Genomic DNA, 17,361 nt, shown 5'->3' with positions numbered 1-17,361 from the left:
GTCGCGAGGCGCAGGAGACGGAGTTGGCCAGCAGGGGGCACGGGGAAAGCGTGGAGGTGCAGACGGGATTGTAGGGGCGCAAGTATGTAGGAGGTGAAGGAGGTATTGCTGTTGGTAGTTACCTAGTGGAGGGATCGACACGCGCACGTGTGGGCGCGTGTCTGGGCGGCACTTGCGGTTTCACGTGGGTTTGCATGCACGTGGACTAACGACTATCGGCTTTCTAAGCCATGATCTTTCCGACAACCTTAAGTACATGTTCTACTCCTATCTGGCCATACACAATACCATGTACAACGCAGGAACTCTTGAAGGTCACCAAACACGCTACGAAGTTCGATTGCATGCACGGTATTCTGTTGTCCGTTCTCAGACGCTCCAGTTCGCTAAGACTTCTGCGAGACAACGATATTCGACTTCTCGCAAGCTGCTTGTACCTTGGACTGGTCAACTGTCTCAGCTTGATCCGGAAGAACGTAGCCCTTAAACGGTGTTCCAACTTCATGTATCAATGACTCAATGCCATCTCCACTCGTAAAGCTCCAAAGCCGGACGAACTTGCTTCCAAATCGCAGCGAGAAAGCAGTGTTCGCTGCGATGAAGATGGTTTCTCCTTCCCGGACTGTGCTCGATGCGCCGTCACCTAGAGAAACTTCCAGAGCGCCCTCAAGCACACAGAGACAGTGGTGCACTTTTGGGAACTTGAGTTGCTGACTGAAGACGGATGGCTCATGTTTCGCTGAAGATTCGATGCTCGAAATGGCGAATTTGCCGTCGCTCTGCCGCGTCGTGATGAATGGCCTGGATAGGACGCCGCCCAAGAGCCATCGTGGTCCCGTGTTCGCCCGTAGATAATACGGGACTGTGGTCTCCGGCAGGGTCTCGTCTGATAAGCTCCATTCGCCTACTTCGCAGCCTTCGTGCTTAGGGTGGAAAGACACATCGTAGTCCTTCGTTGCGTTTTTCATTTTGGCCATGACCGCCTCACGCAGACTCCGCTCGTCGAATTCGGGACACAGGACTCCGTCGAACGGCTCGCCAACATATCTAAAGAAATCAATCCAGTCCCCTGGCGTAATGAGGCCAAACGTCTCGGTATGCGGTCCTAGTGTCTTGGGGTTATGGACGACTCCCTATAATGGAGTCAGCCTGTGAGTTCTGTTCCCTGCACGGCACGAAGCTCTAACACTCGTTACTCACGGGAGGAACAGAAGCAAAGTCACCCGGAGCCATTATCCTGCATCGATCTCCTGCCCACAGCTGCAAGTATCCTTTTGTAACCATGAAGATATCGTGTGCCTTCTCGTGGTGATGAAAGCCTGGCGCATCTGCCAGTGGTCCGCCCATCGAAATCACGGATATCGTCCCATCAGACTGAAACTGGGAAGTCAGGATTCGAAATACAGTCTTAGACCCTGGAATTGTGACACATTCGCCTTCTAGTTGCGGGATGATATAGCTTCCGCCACCCTTAGGGGGCTGGTTATGTCGTGGGATCGCCATGTGCTGCCGGGAAGCAAGGTTATCAGGACCGACTATTGAAGCTCTACACTTTCAATCTTCTTTCGAGCTCGTCCGTGTTGCTTGAGTGGGCGGTGTAAAGCTCGAATGCCGCATGAAATTGTTACAAAGTTTGACAATCGAGCTATGCAGGTGGCAGTGGCTTATATGCCAGCGGGCCACGACAAGCCTGTCCATCGTTCAGACCGTTCCAGCAACGCTCTGAGGACATACCGGGAGTGCTGAGGGAACTGCCGCCGCTTGCGCACCCCACTGTGAGCCATGCGGAGACAATTGTTTTCGGCGGCTGCTCCACCGACTTCTTCGACGTAACCTTCGCGGCGCATTCGGAATTGCCGAAGCTGTTCGGAAGCGCTCCGAGTGCACGGCAATTTCATCGGCATCGCGATTCGGACCATGATGTGTTAGTAACGACGGATTGTAGAAAACATGGATGAGTGATACTCATCGCAGATTTAAGACCTTCGACAAATATGCCGCCCACTCTTCGCTGCGCATACAAGACAGTAGACGACTGCATCATCTATGCAGATGTCTATGTGCCGCCCAGATCTTCTCCTGGGCTGAAGAAGTATCCTACAGGCAAGTCCTCGCGTTGACCGCTGAGCGGCCTCAAGCTCTAACTCTTATGCAGTATTAGCCATCCATGGAGGTATGGATTCTCTTGACCGAAGATCAAAGCGGCAGATTGCTAAATCTTGCAGGTGCTTTCATCCTTGGATACGCTGGCATGGTCTCAGCCGACCAGATCGATGACTGTTTGGAAAGAGGGTGGATTGTAGTCGCGCTCGAGCATCGACTGTGTCCGCAAGTTGATATCTTTGAGGGCCCAGTTGCAGATTGTCGCGACGCCTTGGAGTGGGTCTACAGCGGCGGCCTTGATAAAGAGCTCCATGCCCATCAAGACAGTTCGACGTACGCAGTCGATGATGACCGTGTTGTGGCCTTTGGGACATCCTCCGGAGGTTTGCTGGCTCTCGCTCTGGTAAGTCCTCATCTGATTGCATCGTCCAGGTCATGTCCTTGAGGCTGATCTACTCTCAGGGGTTCAGTGTTAAGAGGCCGGTTGCTGCAGTTCTGGACCTCTACGGTGCTACAAATTTTCGTGACGCTTTCTGGTCTAAACCTCTTCCTTCCATAAAACCACCGGATTGTCCGCGCGAGTTCATCAACGAGGTATACCAAGAGCGACCCGTTCCAATTCGAGGCGGCGTTTCACTGGAAGGCCAGGCAAACGACGACAAGCCTCCACCTCTTCAACCGCGCGCCGCATTTGCCCTTACACACATCGCCAATGGCACGTTGATGGATGTTTGCTTCCCTTCGAAAGAGTGGAAAAAGATTGATGCAACTCTAAATGTTACGGAGAAATTTCCACCCACTTGCATCGTGCATGGCATTGACGATGTCATGGTACCGATTTTTCTGAGCAAGGCCTTGTTTCGGGCCTTGCAGGATGCCGGCGCCAAGTCTGAGTTTATCGAAGTCCCAGACGAAGGTCACACTTTTGTCGGCAAGATGAAGAAAGGGTTTCGGACTTGGGACCTGCAGCGCAAGGGTTTCGATTTTTTGGAGCATGTGATCGGCACTAGTGACACACATATTAAGAATACAACAGCCTACTGGCGGTACCGAAATTTGTGACGGAAAGGCAATGAAGCCACTGTGGAATGCGTGGAGATACACGGTATATAAAGGGCGCTCGTAACGCATCCCTTGCGGTAAAGCTACTCGTGCCTAGTACGAGGATTGCAGGTCCGTTTTATGAGTTCAATATCAATGACTACCAGGCGCACAATGCGTGGGTAGTATTTCAGAGCTGCTTCTAGCAATGTTGCGTTGTCTTGATGCTGAATAGGTCTCATCATATCAATTCTTCACTTATGTGTCCCTATCAAAGTCTTCATGCTCTTGTACTTGTGCGCACCTGTATCCTCACTCTGTGTCAAACCGTAAACGCTTCCGAGATCGAAAATGGCATGACCTGCGGAGAAGCTGTTGAGCTTACGTCAAAGGGAGTTCGGATTCAAGCCCCCAGCCAAGCTCCAGATCATTCCACATCCCTCCGCCCCAGAACTCCGATCCAAGACTGAACACATCCATTCCTTCCAGTACGGCACCTGAATCAACGGCTTGAGACGCTGATACCCCTGTCGAGCTGTGATCTGCCTGTGCTGCAAAAAACGCCTGGTTGTCGTTCTCCCGACTGTTATGATCGCGCCGCCCGCGAAGCTGTGTTATCATATACCGCAGAACATTTGCGGTCTTGCTTGCAACCACGCTCTCGTTCATGGCATCGAGTAGATCTAGAGACTTCTCAATCACAGGGAGGAAATCGGTATGCTCATTCATGAAATGCGCCGGCTGAGCCGCTCGAAAGAGTAAGATAGATGCGGCGAAGACCAAATATGTCACGTTGTAAAACCTCCAAGAGGGAGACACGTTAGTGAAGAAGAACCGGTACACTGCCGCGGTGTACATACCAAGTGCGGAAGAATGTGTGCACACGGCAGGTCTCGTAGACGGTTTCGATTGTGCTAACTGCTGCGTTGACACATTTTGTAACGGCTTCCTTAAGCGGTAGTGACAAGGCACGCAACGGTAGTAGCTTAGCTGCGTGAAGAATGAATGGCCGCAACAGCAACATCTTCACATTGTAATATCCTAAAAATTTGTTAGCAAACAGATCAAACACAGGATCTGGAGATGGAAGATAGGGTTGGCGCCAGCTTACGTATTTGGAGAACCAGTCTCTGCAAACGAGCCCATACTGGATCACGAAGCGAGCCACCGGCATTATGAACGTCCGGGGTCAAACTTGGTCGAATCAGGTGTGGAAGGCGACTGACCCAAGCGTCGATACTTGCTTCAATACCTGAAGCCCTCACAAGCTTTTCGGCCAAACCCAGGCGGGGAAGGTAGATGCTGACGGAGATAGTACGCATAATGCGTGCTAGATCAATCATGCAAGTGATAATGGATACTTCAGAATCATCAATAGCGGGCATGAGCCTGTTGTGGAAGTCATCGATCCCTAGGGTGTCGGGCCTCCCAAGTGCGAAACTGAGTTCAATCTCCAGAGAGTACAGCCCCCACCAAGTCTTGGATTTCTGTAGCGCATCTACATCCTGTGCTTGTCTCCCATCTCCAGATGATGTGTTCCTATTCACGCCGGCGGACAGAGATGTGCGTATGGCCATACCGAGATACATCCACGCGAGGTTGGGGTTCAACTCGTTTTGACATATCTTCGCCATGATGAGCAGGGCTTGAATCGTCTCCAGATCGTTGCTGAACCCAGGTTTCCCGAGCGCGAGTTGCGCCCTTTCGAACAGTAAACGACTCCATTCGAAACGGTCCATGCCATCGATTCTCCCTTCGGTCCACGTTCGTGTCAAAGCACCGAGAGACAACAGACCAAAGTACAGTGCGGGAAAGCCAGACGGCAATCGTTCTTTGTAACCCTGCCAGAGTTCTTTGCATCGTGTACAAAAACTGTCACGGTCAAGGATTGGGTGTATGAAATGCAGACCGCTAAAGTATCCGTCAAGAAAGATGTACAGTTGCGGGATGTAGAACTGCTCCTGAAAGTCGTTCGCGTTGGATGCCGCACCGTGTGGGGAGAACGTATGGTTATGGAAGGCGCCGACAAGTGATTGTCGTTCGAGGTCTTCGTAGCCGCGAGTCCCATCGACGTATTCTTTGCGTAAGCGGCCAATGAAAGCAACGGAAGATGTATCGCCATGGAACTCAACAGCCTTTGTCAAAGGATTGATGTCAACTAGCTCCGTGCCGGCATCCTCTGTCAGTTCATCGTCTGATTCTGTATGAGGCGGAGGGAGCCGATCAGTCCATGTAATGCTACTTAGAACGGTTGATCCGGCCGAAGTCCTTGAAATATTTGGCACAGGCTGCTCGTTTGGGCCAAGATCACTGGAATGCGCAGGCTCTTCTCTGTGAGCTCGGCAAGTAACGGAGGGACTTTCCGCAAATGCATGATTGCTGGATAGGCTCTCTGAGCGTCCAATGGCAGCTTCAGCTGCTTGTAGCCTTGCCTCCAGGTCTTTCACATAACTGTGGACATTTGCCGAATTAGCGGAGCGGGTTTAGAATAATCAGCGTGAGCTGTGTATGTACCTTGCAGAATACGCATTGCTTGCGCCGGCGATATGAGTGCTTCGAAAGACGCAGTCGACACCGGCTTCTGCAATTGCGGACTCAGCAACTGCCCTGCTTGCATAGAAATCCGTATCCTACTTCGGCAGTTCTGGCACGGATATGTTCCATCGCATTTGTACTTCTTTGCACGGCAGTGGTTGCAGGCCTGCACAGTTCGAGGCCGCTTGAGACGGTTTGGGGCGCTGCCGGATGGCGTTGGTTGTAGTGAAGGCAGCATATTGATGTGGTTTCGGAAATGCCGGCTGTCCAGCGGCTCTCCCCAGATTTTCTCTTCCGGCTCTTCATCCGGTGGATGCGGGGCCATCCATGTGGAGCCGGAGCCTAGTCGTCAAGTGGAGCCGTAAGTCTGCGCAGTCTTCCAGCGGCATTATTATCAAGAAAATAGGCCGCACATGCTCATGAGATTTGGACCTGCTGAGTGTGCAATGTGCCTTAAGAACGGAAGTTGACTTCTGTGCTTTTCCTTATTCCAAGATTCCAATGGCCTGTTTTGAAGGTGTGCGGTAGTCAATATCGGCAGTACGGCAATGCCGAAGGCGTGAGGTGTGCCAGCCGGATGTACCGAGTGAAAAAGTGCATCCTGAAAATCACTATCCAGGCTCCGATTATATATGTCTTTGCCAGTAAGTTACCGTAAAAAGGCAGGAAGCAAAGGACCTAGAGCACACGAGCTTGATATTCGGGCGAGTACCGTCTGTAGTAGCCTTACATTCACTCCCACACCCTGTACCCACGATATCACTATATATTCTTCGATCGAAGAACGTCGGTTATCGCTATGAGCGGGGCAGCGCAAGTACTCGATATAGTCATCGTCGGTGCTGGGCTCAGTGGATTGGCTGCTGCCATATCCTGTAGCCTGTCTGGACATCATGTCATAGTTCTGGAAAGCGCAAAAGAGCTTGCAGAGGTTTGAGGATGCCATCCTGCGTGCGTGAAGGCTCGCTGACTTGCAATGATCGACCAGGTTGGTGCCGGGCTGCAGATAACGCCCAATGCGTCTCGTCTCTTCATGCTTTGGGGTGTCATGGACAATATCGAGAAGCTCGCTGCAGAACCGCAAACTCTTACGGTACATCGCTATGCGGACGGCAATGTTCTCGCACACGACGGCCGTTTCAGTGAGAGGATGCGGCAGCTTTACGGAGCACCATTCATTGATATGCACCGCGTGGATGTGCAACGAATTCTTGCCAAAAGGGCGAAAGAACTAGGCGCCGAAATCATGCTCGACACGCGTGTCAAATCTATCGACTTCGATACCGCAGAGGTCACTACTACTACTGGTGCCAAGTATAGAGGCGATCTCATTGTTGCCGCCGACGGTCTCTGGTCGAAATGCCGGGAATGCTTTCTTGGATCGAGGGACCCGCCTCTGCCGACAGGAGATCTTGCGTATAGAATTGTCTTGACGCTCGATCAAATCAGCGACCCCGCGCTTCGGCAATGGATTTCTAGTCCAACCGTCCATTTCTGGATCGGGCCAAACGCGCATGTAGTAGGTTATTCTGTGCGCAGCGGAACTATGTACAACATAGTGCTTTTGGTGCCGGACGATTTGCCTGAGGCTGTGTCGAAGCAACCCGGATCAGTTGAGGAGATGCGGAAGTTGTTCCAAGGCTGGGATCCTATGTATGACCTGAAGATCTCCGATGAGCTTACCAAACTGACGTCCTTCGCCAGATTAAACCGGTTCCTCGAGTGTGTCAGTAAAGTAGATAAGTGGAAGCTTATGCACAGTACGTCTTCTGCAGGATTGGACCTTACCTACTGCGTACACCACTAGGGTCTGCTTGATTGCGCAGATACTGACAGGCGACTATTCGATAGGACCGGAGCTGGAATCTTGGGTAAACGAGAAAGGCAACTTTGTTCTGATGTCAGTATTATCATCTTTACAACCTTGCAGGCACTGACTTCAATTGCAGTGGTGATTCATGCCATCCAATGCTTCCATATCTCGCCCAGGGCGCAAACTCTTCAATGGAGGATGGTGCGGTCCTTGGGCTACTGCTTCGACGAACAGCGGCGTCAATTCAGCTGCCCGCGGTTTTAAAGGTGTTCCAACAGCTACGAAAGTCGCGTGGTGAGGCTATCGTCAGAGAAACTTTCAAACAGGTACATGACCACCGATGTGGGTCCTCTCTAGCCAGCAAGTTGACGTTTTCATCAACACAGAGACACGACTTTCACATGGTTGACGGGCCTGAACAAGTTGAGCGAGACAAGCTTTTCTTATCTCAGTTGGGGAAGGACACAATCGAATGCGCTTTTCCAAGCCGCTGGTGAGTCTGTTCTCTTTCTCCCTCGCTTTGAAGAGGTTTGGATCGTGGACTCATATCAAACAGGACGTGTCCGACAGTTCAGCCTTTCTTATATGGGTACGATGCGGAGAAGGAGGTCGCTGCTGCCTTGAAGCAGATGGAGACTGCGTGATGTTTGCGCTAGCGTGTCTATCAACCCGCCCAAGTAGGTGCGGACTAAACCTGTTGGCTACTAGATGAAGGCGGTACTAGGTATTTCGATACGATCTATGGAATGCAGTTTCGGCGTTGGCGACTCGGTGTCCGAGCGTGAATCTTGCGGATAAGGATAGGGCGATGTAGGGCATGGCGAGACCTGCAAACACGGTCTGTGGTAAACCAATTGTTTCTGGAACTTTCGAAGTGCCTCGCACGGGAGGCTGGAGATGCTGCTTGTCATTTCACAGGGAGCTGCACAGGCGGCGGCTGCTCCGTGGGCCAAGCTTCGGGACGGACCGTATCTCCCCGAGGGTTGGAAGAACTGTTCCGCCTACCACCTCGCTCTCGCCCATACCGGCAATTATGTGGAGCATTGTATGAGGCGACACCAAAGATGATCCCAGAGTCCTCACGCGCCACAGCGCGTTCGGGGCAGATAAAGGAGTACTTTCTACCGTGATTCAAGCCGCCCTTCAAGCAGCCTGTTTATCTTGTCGTCGTCTCGGCTGCAAGCATTGGTTTCACAGATATAGCAATTATGTATAGAGAGTTGATAGGAAAGTTGTGTCGATCCTACCAGCCTAAACAGGCTCGTCCCTTTGCGACTGCCTTGCCGCGAGTTTCGATCAGTCCGCTAGAACCGGTGGGTATGTATCCTCGCGCCTTGTAAGCTATGAGAGCGCTGATTCATCCGCGGTTACACTAGAACATCACCCTAGACTATGCATCTCAGCTCCGAAGGCTGGAAGATGTCAAAAGGACCACGACACGGCCGTTGACCTTGTCTGAGAAAATACTCTACAGCCACCTTGTTCCCCTGCCCGAGCAACCATGGGTTCTCGACGAGATCCAGCGGGGAAGGACCATGCTTCAGCTCCGGCCAGACAGAGTCGCGTGCCACGATGCTACTGCGACCATGGCTCTGCTGCAATTCATCAGTGCTGGTCTTCCCAATGTGAGGGTTCCCACTACGGTACACAGCGATCATCTGATCGTTGCGGAAAAAGGGGCGAAAGACGACATCAAGCGCGCCATAAGTGATCACAAAGAAGTCTATGCTTTCTTGAGCAGTGCTGCAGAGAAGTATGGCATCGGCTACTGGAGACCCGGATCGGGTATCATACATGTTGTCATTTTCGAGAATTACGCATTGTAAGAATTCCCCATCTTTGCCTGCTGCGAACGTGACGGAGCTAATCTGAGGTCACGTCAGCCCGGGAGGCCTGATCATAGGAACTGATTCGCACACTCCGAATGCAGGAGGCATGGGCATGCTTGGTATTGGAGTCGGAGGCTCCGACGCCGTTGATGCAATGGCCGGTATGCCGTGGGAGCTGCCTTGTCCTAATGTCACTGGGGTCAAACTCACAGGAAAACTCGGCTCGAAATGGAACTCCTCGAAGGACATCATCTGCAAGCTCGCCGGGATCCTCTCAGTCTCAGGCGGTAAGGGAAAGATCATTGAGTTCTTCGGTCCTGGCGTGCAGTCGATGGGTGCCACTGCGATGGCCACAGTCTGCAACATGTCCGCTGAGATTGGTTCCACCTCTTGCATTTTTCCGTATACCGAAGCGATGGGTCGCTATCTCTCCGCCACGAAGCGTGCCGATATTGCCAGAACCGCGGACAGATTCAAAGACGTTCTCTTGGTAGCCGACGAAGGTAGTGAAAATTCATACGACGAAGTCATCGAAATTGATCTTGACACCTTGGAACCGCACGTCAACGGTCCCTTCACTCCGGACCTCTCGCATCCTTTGTCACGGCTCAAGCACGCCTTGTCCGAAAGCGATTGGCCAGTGGAACTGAGCTCCAGTATGGTCGGAAGTTGCACAAACAGCTCATACGAAGACCTTGAAAAGGTGCGCCATCTGGTGGCTCAAGCCAAAACCGCCGGCATTGCGAAGGTCAAGATACCGTTGTTGGTCTCACCTGGAAGCGAGCAGATTCGCGCTACAGCAGAAGCGGATGGCATCCTGCAAGAGCTTCGCGAGGCTGGAGCAACTCTCCTGAGTAGCTCTTGTGGTCCCTGCGTTGGCCAATGGGATCGCTCCGATGTGGTTAAGGGCGAGAAGAACTCGGTGGTTTCCAGCTACAACCGTAACTTCGTGGGTCGTCATGATAGCAATCCAGCAACTCACTCCTTTGTCACCTCACCCGAATTAGTGACCGCTTTCGCTTTTGCTGGCCGCCTCGATTTCAATCCCATTACAGATTCCTTGCCGATTCTGAACGATAACGTCTCCTCATCCTTTTCCGCAGGATCGACAGCCGGACCTACGTTCCGCTTTCGCCCACCAGTCTCTACGGAGCTTCCGAAAGCCTTTGATCCAGGCGAGAATCGCTACCAAGTGCCTGTAACAGACGCCTCGAATCTATCCGTTCACATCGACTCCAAATCGGACCGTCTCCAGCGTCTGACACCCTTCGAGCCCTGGGCTAGAGGAAACGCATCCAGGATGGAAGTTCTTCTGAAGGTCAAAGGTAAATGCACGACGGATCATATCTCCCCAGCCGGCCCGTGGTACAATTATCGAGGTCACCTGGAGAACATCAGCAACAACATGCTCATCGCCGCACAAAACGCGTTCATTCCGGAGAGGGACCCCAAGAGCCGAGGACACACGCTCAATCCCCTCACGGGCAAGATGGATCTTATCCCCGCAGTGGCGAAGGGTTTGAGAAGGGAGGGCGTGAAGTGGTGCATTATCGGCGACAGTAACTACGGCGAGGGTTCATCCCGGGAACATGCCGCTCTTGAGCCACGATTCCTCGGCGGCGTTGCCGTCATTGCGCGGTCCTTCGCACGTATTCATGAGACAAACCTTAAGAAGCAGGGCATGCTACCGCTGACATTCGACGACTGGACCGATTACGATAAGATCGAGCTGGGCGATCGCATAGAGCTGGTCGGCGTCGAGAGCGGTGAGATGCGGTCCGGCAGACAGATTACCATGGAAGTGAGGCCTAGGGATGGCGACGTGTGGAAGGCGATGCTGAACCATAGCTTTCATTCGAAACAGATTGAGTGGTTGAGGGCGGGAAGTGCATTGAATCATGTAAAGAATACAACGCTGAGGGATGTGAACGTCCAAAGGCTTGAACATCGCGAATGGTAAAGTGCTGCAAAGCTTTCATCTACACCTGTGGTCTTGGTAGTTGGTTGTCACGTGGCTGTGACAGGTACTGTAACTACAATTCCCCGGCACTCCGTCCTCCGTCCTCCGTCCTCCGTCCCACCCAACCTCGGTATCCTTCCGTCCTGCGACCTCCTTCCGGGCTCTCCACGCCAATGACACCTCACAACCTTAGCACGGGTTTATCTCATGCAGCTACCAGGCGACCACGCCGACCATCAAGCCACCGTCCAAGACGTCTGCCAGGGTCAATCCAATCGCGAGAGACCAATTGAGCATGTCCCAGAGTTCTTGCAAGCACTCTGAGGGCGGTAGCTTCTTGTTCGCTCGTTATGGCGGGGATGACTCTAGCTACGATTGGGCTGTGTCGAAGCGACACACGCGGACTCTGTGCCAGAGGGTCGAGATCATGTACGGTGATGTCGGTACTTTGCTGTGTAGCTTGCAAGTAGCAGCCTTTGGATGCAAGTTCTTCGATGACTACAGTCAACAAGGCCCCGGAGCAATGAGCAGGAGAGCCTGAAGCCTTCATCACATCGCCAAAATGCTCCACCTTCTGAGCATCCTCTCCTTCGTGGCCGCCGCCGGCGCCAGCTTCTCCACCAACCTCAATTACCGCAGCCCTTCGCACAACCACCCAAGCCTGGGTCTCGCCATCCACAAAATCCAGAAGCGCAATGACCCTGCCACCGCCTTCAGACCCGATCAGCTGAACTTTACGCACGGCGTTGCATCTGGAGACCCGTACCCGCGATCTGTCATTCTGTGGACACGCATTGCACCCACCAGCGACAATGACCGGTCCAACGTGACGGTGTCTGGCTACGTACCACTGTACAACCACGATACGGAGCAATATGTCAGGGCGTCGACCGCGCCGGTTTGTGTGGAATACTCTGTGGCGACAGATGAGGCGCTCAGCTCTGTGGTGGACTCTGGGACGGCATATACGAGTTCGGATATCGACTACACGGTCAAGGTACGTTCCTTAGAGCTGGTGTTCCTCGAAAAAGCAGCACCACCGAGAGCTTTTCCGTCACCAGGGCGGGGTATTTTGAAGTGTGGCAATGAGGATTGCCTTGGGTTTCCAAGGCCCTGAAACGGATGGATCACTGACGCTCGAACAGGTTGAGGCAGTCCATCTCACGCCTTACACAGCCTACTACTATCAGTTCCGAGTTTGTAAATCGAACAATACCAGCCCACTAGGCCGCACGAAAACCACCCCTTTGCCGAATGACCATGTAACGAACGTCAGCCTCGCTGTCTACTCGTGCTCAAATTACCGTAAGCATTCCTGGATCTGATACTAGGACACCTGCCCTGCGTTTCCGTACATAGCTTAAGGGCTGGTAGCAACCGTCCCGATACTTGTGCCAGTGCTAACTTGAGAAACTGCAGCATTCGGCTTTTTCAACGCTTACGGCAACACCGCGAGGAAGGACAGCGTCGACTATGTGGTCCACCTTGGAGATTACATCTACGAGTACGCCGAGGGATACTACGGCTGGGGCTACAGCCTTGGTCGCGTCTCATTGCCAAACAAGGAGATCTATTCTCTATACGACTACAGGAAGAGACACGCTACCTATCGTACCGATCTTGACCTTGTGGCCAGCCATCAGAATTTCGCCTGGATCCCAGTCTGGGATGATCATGGTGAGTCTGCTTGAATCCTAGTACCGGATACAAGTTGCTTGTGCTAATGTCCACAGAAATTGCGGACAATACTTACCGTGACGGTTCGTCCGAACTGAACAACACTGAGGATTCTTTCGTCAGAGACGGCGGTGTCAGTGTTGACCAGCGGAAGATGAACGCGGTGCGCGCGTACTTTGAGTGGATGCCCATTCGGTACGTGCTCCAGATTCAGTGTTTGCTATTAAGGAACTGACTCTCAACTGTCAGACAAGTCGACATGGACGACAATCTTCGTATCTGGAGATCCTTCTCTATCGGCTCCTTGTTTGATTTGATTATGCTCGACACCAGAGGATACGACCGCAGCATAACAGACCTCTACTGGAACACTGACTACATCCATGCGATCTCCAATGACGCAGGCAGGACGCTAATGGGCGGCCGCCAAGAAAACTGGTTCTACAATGAGCTTTCTCGCTCTGCGGAGCGAGGAGCCGCATGGAGGATTATTGGCAGTCAGATCAGTGAGTCGATTTTATCTATCTGCGCTATGTACCGGTACTCACCTTCCCAGTCTTCTCCCGCATGAACCTAAGCGCTGCACTCGGAAACGAAAACCCATTCAACTACGACCAATGGGACGGGTAAGCATTTCCTGATTCCTAGCCTTTGTCCTTGCGAAATTGATACTGAGGCTTCTCAACAGCTACCTAGCCAACCGCAACCGCACATTTGCGCACCTCTACGAGAACAATATTGGAAACAATATAATGCTAGCCGGCGATAGCCACGCCTCCTGGGTCAGCGATCTGGTCTGGCTAGGCGACAAGCCCTACAACGCCTCCACCGGCGAAGGCTCCATTGGCGTCGAATTCGCCGGCACAGCCGTCTCCTCCCCTTCCCCCGCCGGTCAAAACGTCACCATCGCACGCGCCAACAACGGTAGCGCCACCATTGTGCGCGCCAACGACGAGCTGCAGTGGCAGGACCTGTACTACCGCGGGTATTATGAGCTGCATATCAGCCAGGAAGCTGTAGAGGCGCAGTTTTTTGGCGTGCCTACTACCCAAACGCGGAACGGGCTTGAGATCAGCCTGGCGAATTTTACGGTCAGGTCCGGCGAGAATAGGCTGCAAAGGCCGGTTGCGGGAGGCGTTGTTGAGAGTGGATTTTTGAAGGGTGGGAGGGTCGTGCAGACGAATGTTACTTATGATACGGAGAACATGGCATAGTCCATCTCCTCGTTGGGACCAAGAGCGTGTTCAGGGCGAGGTGGAGGATGACAGGTCTAAGAGATGGATTGTTGGAAAGCCTATGAATGTGCGGTATGTAGCCGGTAACTCTAGCAGCCTTGGCAGCATAACGAAAGACACGAAGTATGGAGACGAAAATGGAAACCCGGAAGCATGGCCGTTGATGCATTTGACTGTTCGTTAACCGAGGCTGTGTCTGAGGTAGTCCAACCGACTCGTGTTGCGGTCTATGGAGTGCTACGAGTGGCTGTGGAGGGCTCTTCAGCTAATGACAGAGGTCCCCAGATAGCGAAGGCCATTATTCCATAGAAGAGCCGACGAAGGACACATTCGTAGCTATTTCATAGCTGTTGTCCGCATAGTGTTTGAAATATGGCTTTTCATTACTACGTATCTTATCCCACTACGGCCTTGATATGTTGCCTAGGTTCCCCCTTGTCCCCTCTCCACGACAACTCTACACCGTCATCCTCCGAATGCATCCTATTCCAATGCATCGGCAGCTCCTGCCTTCTCCCGGTAACCCCGCTCCTCCGCCTACCCAGCCGCTTCAAGCGCATCCTCATCCCGTCCCAACTCTCCTTACACTTCTCCCAGTAGCCCTGCCAGAAGCGGCGGCGCGTGCCGAAGATAAGGAGCATCACGAAACCGGTCGAGACGACTGGGATGTCCTGGACACATTCATATTTTATGAAAGCGGGGGAGATGTTGGGGCCGTCGGCGAGGTCTGTCGCCTTGTGTTCGCGGTAGAGGCGGTGTTGGTGCATGCCGAGGATTATGGAGTAGGCGCTGTATGTTAAGCAGCGTTAGCTTGGGATCCACTGGGGAGTTGGGGTGTTGTGTTAAGGATGGGACGGGGGTGTTGTGTTGAGGATGGGACCGGGATGAAACTTACGTCAGGACGGAGAAGGCAATGGTGAAACGGATGATGAGCCACTTGTCGTCGGCATCCAGGCTTGCTGAGATTGGCGAGGGGTTAGAGGTCGAGGTACCTGCGCGACCGTCTGCGGCAATGCTGGCGGATTGCGCGGAGGATGCTTGAAAGAGCTTGAAAACTTTACGGCTCTGGACGTATTTGTACAAGGTCAGGATCAGGAAGAATGTGCCGAATGTAAAGCTAAAGATTACTGCGGGGTTGGTCAGTAACCGGGCTGCAGGATGGGAAGCGCAATGACGGGTGCATACTGATGCTGTCGGCGACGAATAGGTATACTATGGCGGACTTGTAGAGCGCGGGTATCTGACGTACTCCTTGGTGTGTCGCAGGCAGGACGATTGCAAAAATCTTAGATCCGAGTGAGATTTGATCTTGATGTCCGCGAATCCTGTTAAGGGAGAGGTTCCACGTTCCTACAAAGAGCGCGATAGACCTGTGGAAGGCGTTTTAATCAGCATAGAGCACTTGAGGTGCGCGTTGCCAACGCGAATACATACCAGAACAGGATGAGAATAGCTTGAACGTTGGCGCAGTATGAGCCTTGAAATCTGGTTCAGCCAAAGACTTCCAGTGATAGATTTTGAGGAGACGAATACTCACGGATGCTGTAGAATGTGCGGTCGCCCCACCCAGCAGCGTTCGTGAAGACAAGGCCGGGGTGGTCGACCATATATAGTGCTTTTTGGTACTGTGCTTCCTTCACCACCTTCCAGTTGGCTGCGTAATGTATTTGTTCGCCTATTGCGGCGACTATGCCGACCGCCACGAAGAGTGAGAGCAAGGCTACATCTGTACGCGCGGTCCCGTTAGGCGGTGATGCTGGAACGGTCGTTCTCCCCGTGACGACTTACAGGTAAACTTGTCGCCGTTGAGATAGAGTTTGCGCACAAGGATCAAGGCAGCAAAGAGACAGAGGAATGTGTAAAGAACGACCGCGACTACTGTTCCCACATATTCCTGCGGTATAGCGCCCGACATCAGGACTTTGGTAGGGGGATGTTGAAATAGAGATGAGCAGTATTACTTTCGTGCAGACCAACAATGACCAGCACTGTATGGACACGCGCAACGCACTTCACGATACAAGATGCGAGAAGCCGCGAAACAGCACTCCTCCCGCGGAACTGGGTCTATATCTCCACACTCTGATAGGTGCCATGGCCTTGATCTGCAGGCAGGGGGAACGGGCGCTCATGACCACAGGCAGCCATAGCGTTTCAGTAATGAACATCTGACATGGTTCGAGAGATGGCGGGAGGAGGTCTACGGAAGCCCCTGGCTCAAGAGACTTCACCGCGAAGTGCGGGTGAGGTTAAATGGGTTTCGGATGTACCTCCGTACCGCGGTCTTGCTTCTAACCATCTTGGTCCAGCTGGCCGTCTCGACATCTGCAGGGCCGAATGCTTATCCAGTATGGCGCTGACTGACCAAGCCGGTTCAAGCAAGCCGGGATGACGTTAGCGGGCCGCCGTCTGTTCCTGGTGTCGGGTCAGTGCTGCCACGAGGGATGAGATCGTCGTCGAGCGTTGACCTCGTGGAAGTCCCGAGGCTGCGACGCCGTTGTTTTGCTGCCTGTGTGTCAATCACCAGTAGGCGCAACATGAAACGCACGCCATTTCAGCACTCACGGCTTGACTTCATTGACCAGCTCTCGGATGCTCCTCCGCCCTAGTCTGAGCCATGGCTCTGCTTTGGATGCCGATTATGCATAAGCTTCCACGATTGTCGAGAAGTCACAACGTCTACCCCGCAACGTCCTACGGAACTTCGGCTTGAACCGCAGGATGTTCCCCTGTCTTCGAGTTTGTGCATCTCCTAGGGCGAGGAGTCAATCCGCTGTCCCAAGGCTACTAGTACCAAAAGAGGCGATGCAGTCCTGCAATAGGGCTGGATCAGTGGCGTTCTTTCGAGCGAGGAACAACCTGCTTTGTGGAGATTGGCTGATAGTGCTACCATGGAACATTCTAAATCTATATCCAGCTGGTTGGGCTTTCGATGAAATCATTACTTGCGTGCTTGGAGTCGTCAAGATCTCCTTTCCCGCACCCAGCCACTTGAGGCTAGAAGCAACTGAACCGTGCCACGACCAACTGTTGACAGGTGTGACGAGCATGCAGCTAAGTGCCTTGAAAGCTCACTACGAGATCAATTCGCTTAGTGCAGACGGACGTAATTAGCATCACACCACCTCTTACTAGACATACGCGATCCGACCTCGTAGGTGTGCGGGC

The 17,361-nt window shown here is 52.8% G+C and overlaps 7 protein-coding genes across 7 annotated transcripts; 4 read left to right on the top strand and 3 right to left on the bottom strand.

Annotated features, from left to right (window-relative positions):
* Positions 1-386: 386 nt before the first annotated feature.
* On the bottom strand, positions 387-1,233 carry W97_08071 (uncharacterized protein; the record flags this gene model as incomplete). The annotated part of the gene is made up of 2 exons (XM_007785940.1): positions 387-1,133; positions 1,201-1,233. The coding sequence occupies 2 exons, from the start codon at positions 1,231-1,233 to the stop codon at positions 387-389; spliced, it is 780 nt and encodes a 259-aa protein (XP_007784130.1).
* Positions 1,234-2,167: 934 nt separating this feature from the next.
* On the top strand, positions 2,168-3,165 carry W97_08070 (uncharacterized protein; the record flags this gene model as incomplete). The annotated part of the gene is made up of 2 exons (XM_007785939.1): positions 2,168-2,506; positions 2,566-3,165. 2 exons carry the CDS (start codon positions 2,168-2,170, stop codon positions 3,163-3,165), a joined length of 939 nt encoding a protein of 312 aa, XP_007784129.1.
* A 360-nt stretch (positions 3,166-3,525) lies between these two features.
* On the bottom strand, positions 3,526-5,917 carry W97_08069 (uncharacterized protein; the record flags this gene model as incomplete). Its single annotated transcript, XM_007785938.1, has 5 exons — positions 3,526-3,946; positions 4,005-4,185; positions 4,256-5,595; positions 5,659-5,725; positions 5,779-5,917. The coding sequence occupies 5 exons, from the start codon at positions 5,915-5,917 to the stop codon at positions 3,526-3,528; spliced, it is 2,148 nt and encodes a 715-aa protein (XP_007784128.1).
* A 561-nt stretch (positions 5,918-6,478) lies between these two features.
* Positions 6,479-8,136, top strand: W97_08068 (uncharacterized protein; the record flags this gene model as incomplete). The annotated part of the gene is made up of 7 exons (XM_007785937.1): positions 6,479-6,610; positions 6,668-7,332; positions 7,384-7,439; positions 7,531-7,579; positions 7,629-7,818; positions 7,879-7,985; positions 8,049-8,136. 7 exons carry the CDS (start codon positions 6,479-6,481, stop codon positions 8,134-8,136), a joined length of 1,287 nt encoding a protein of 428 aa, XP_007784127.1.
* Positions 8,137-9,078: 942 nt separating this feature from the next.
* Positions 9,079-11,281, top strand: W97_08067 (aconitate hydratase 1; the record flags this gene model as incomplete). The annotated part of the gene is made up of 2 exons (XM_007785936.1): positions 9,079-9,314; positions 9,376-11,281. 2 exons carry the CDS (start codon positions 9,079-9,081, stop codon positions 11,279-11,281), a joined length of 2,142 nt encoding a protein of 713 aa, XP_007784126.1.
* Positions 11,282-11,843: 562 nt separating this feature from the next.
* On the top strand, positions 11,844-14,172 carry W97_08066 (alkaline phosphatase; the record flags this gene model as incomplete). Its single annotated transcript, XM_007785935.1, has 7 exons — positions 11,844-12,278; positions 12,427-12,586; positions 12,701-12,958; positions 13,015-13,153; positions 13,208-13,464; positions 13,515-13,584; positions 13,647-14,172. The coding sequence occupies 7 exons, from the start codon at positions 11,844-11,846 to the stop codon at positions 14,170-14,172; spliced, it is 1,845 nt and encodes a 614-aa protein (XP_007784125.1).
* Positions 14,173-14,588: 416 nt separating this feature from the next.
* W97_08065 (uncharacterized protein) lies at positions 14,589-16,108 on the bottom strand (the record flags this gene model as incomplete). The annotated part of the gene is made up of 6 exons (XM_007785934.1): positions 14,589-14,982; positions 15,089-15,320; positions 15,379-15,563; positions 15,628-15,670; positions 15,731-15,919; positions 15,982-16,108. 6 exons carry the CDS (start codon positions 16,106-16,108, stop codon positions 14,589-14,591), a joined length of 1,170 nt encoding a protein of 389 aa, XP_007784124.1.
* Between the last annotated feature and the right edge of the window lie 1,253 nt (positions 16,109-17,361).

This window comes from Coniosporium apollinis, assembly GCF_000281105.1.
Source record: "Coniosporium apollinis CBS 100218 chromosome Unknown supercont1.48, whole genome shotgun sequence".
NCBI classification, from domain to species: Eukaryota; Fungi; Ascomycota; class Dothideomycetes; genus Coniosporium; species Coniosporium apollinis.
The sequence above is the reverse complement of the archived record's forward strand: the minus strand, read 5'-3'. Positions and strand labels throughout refer to the sequence as shown.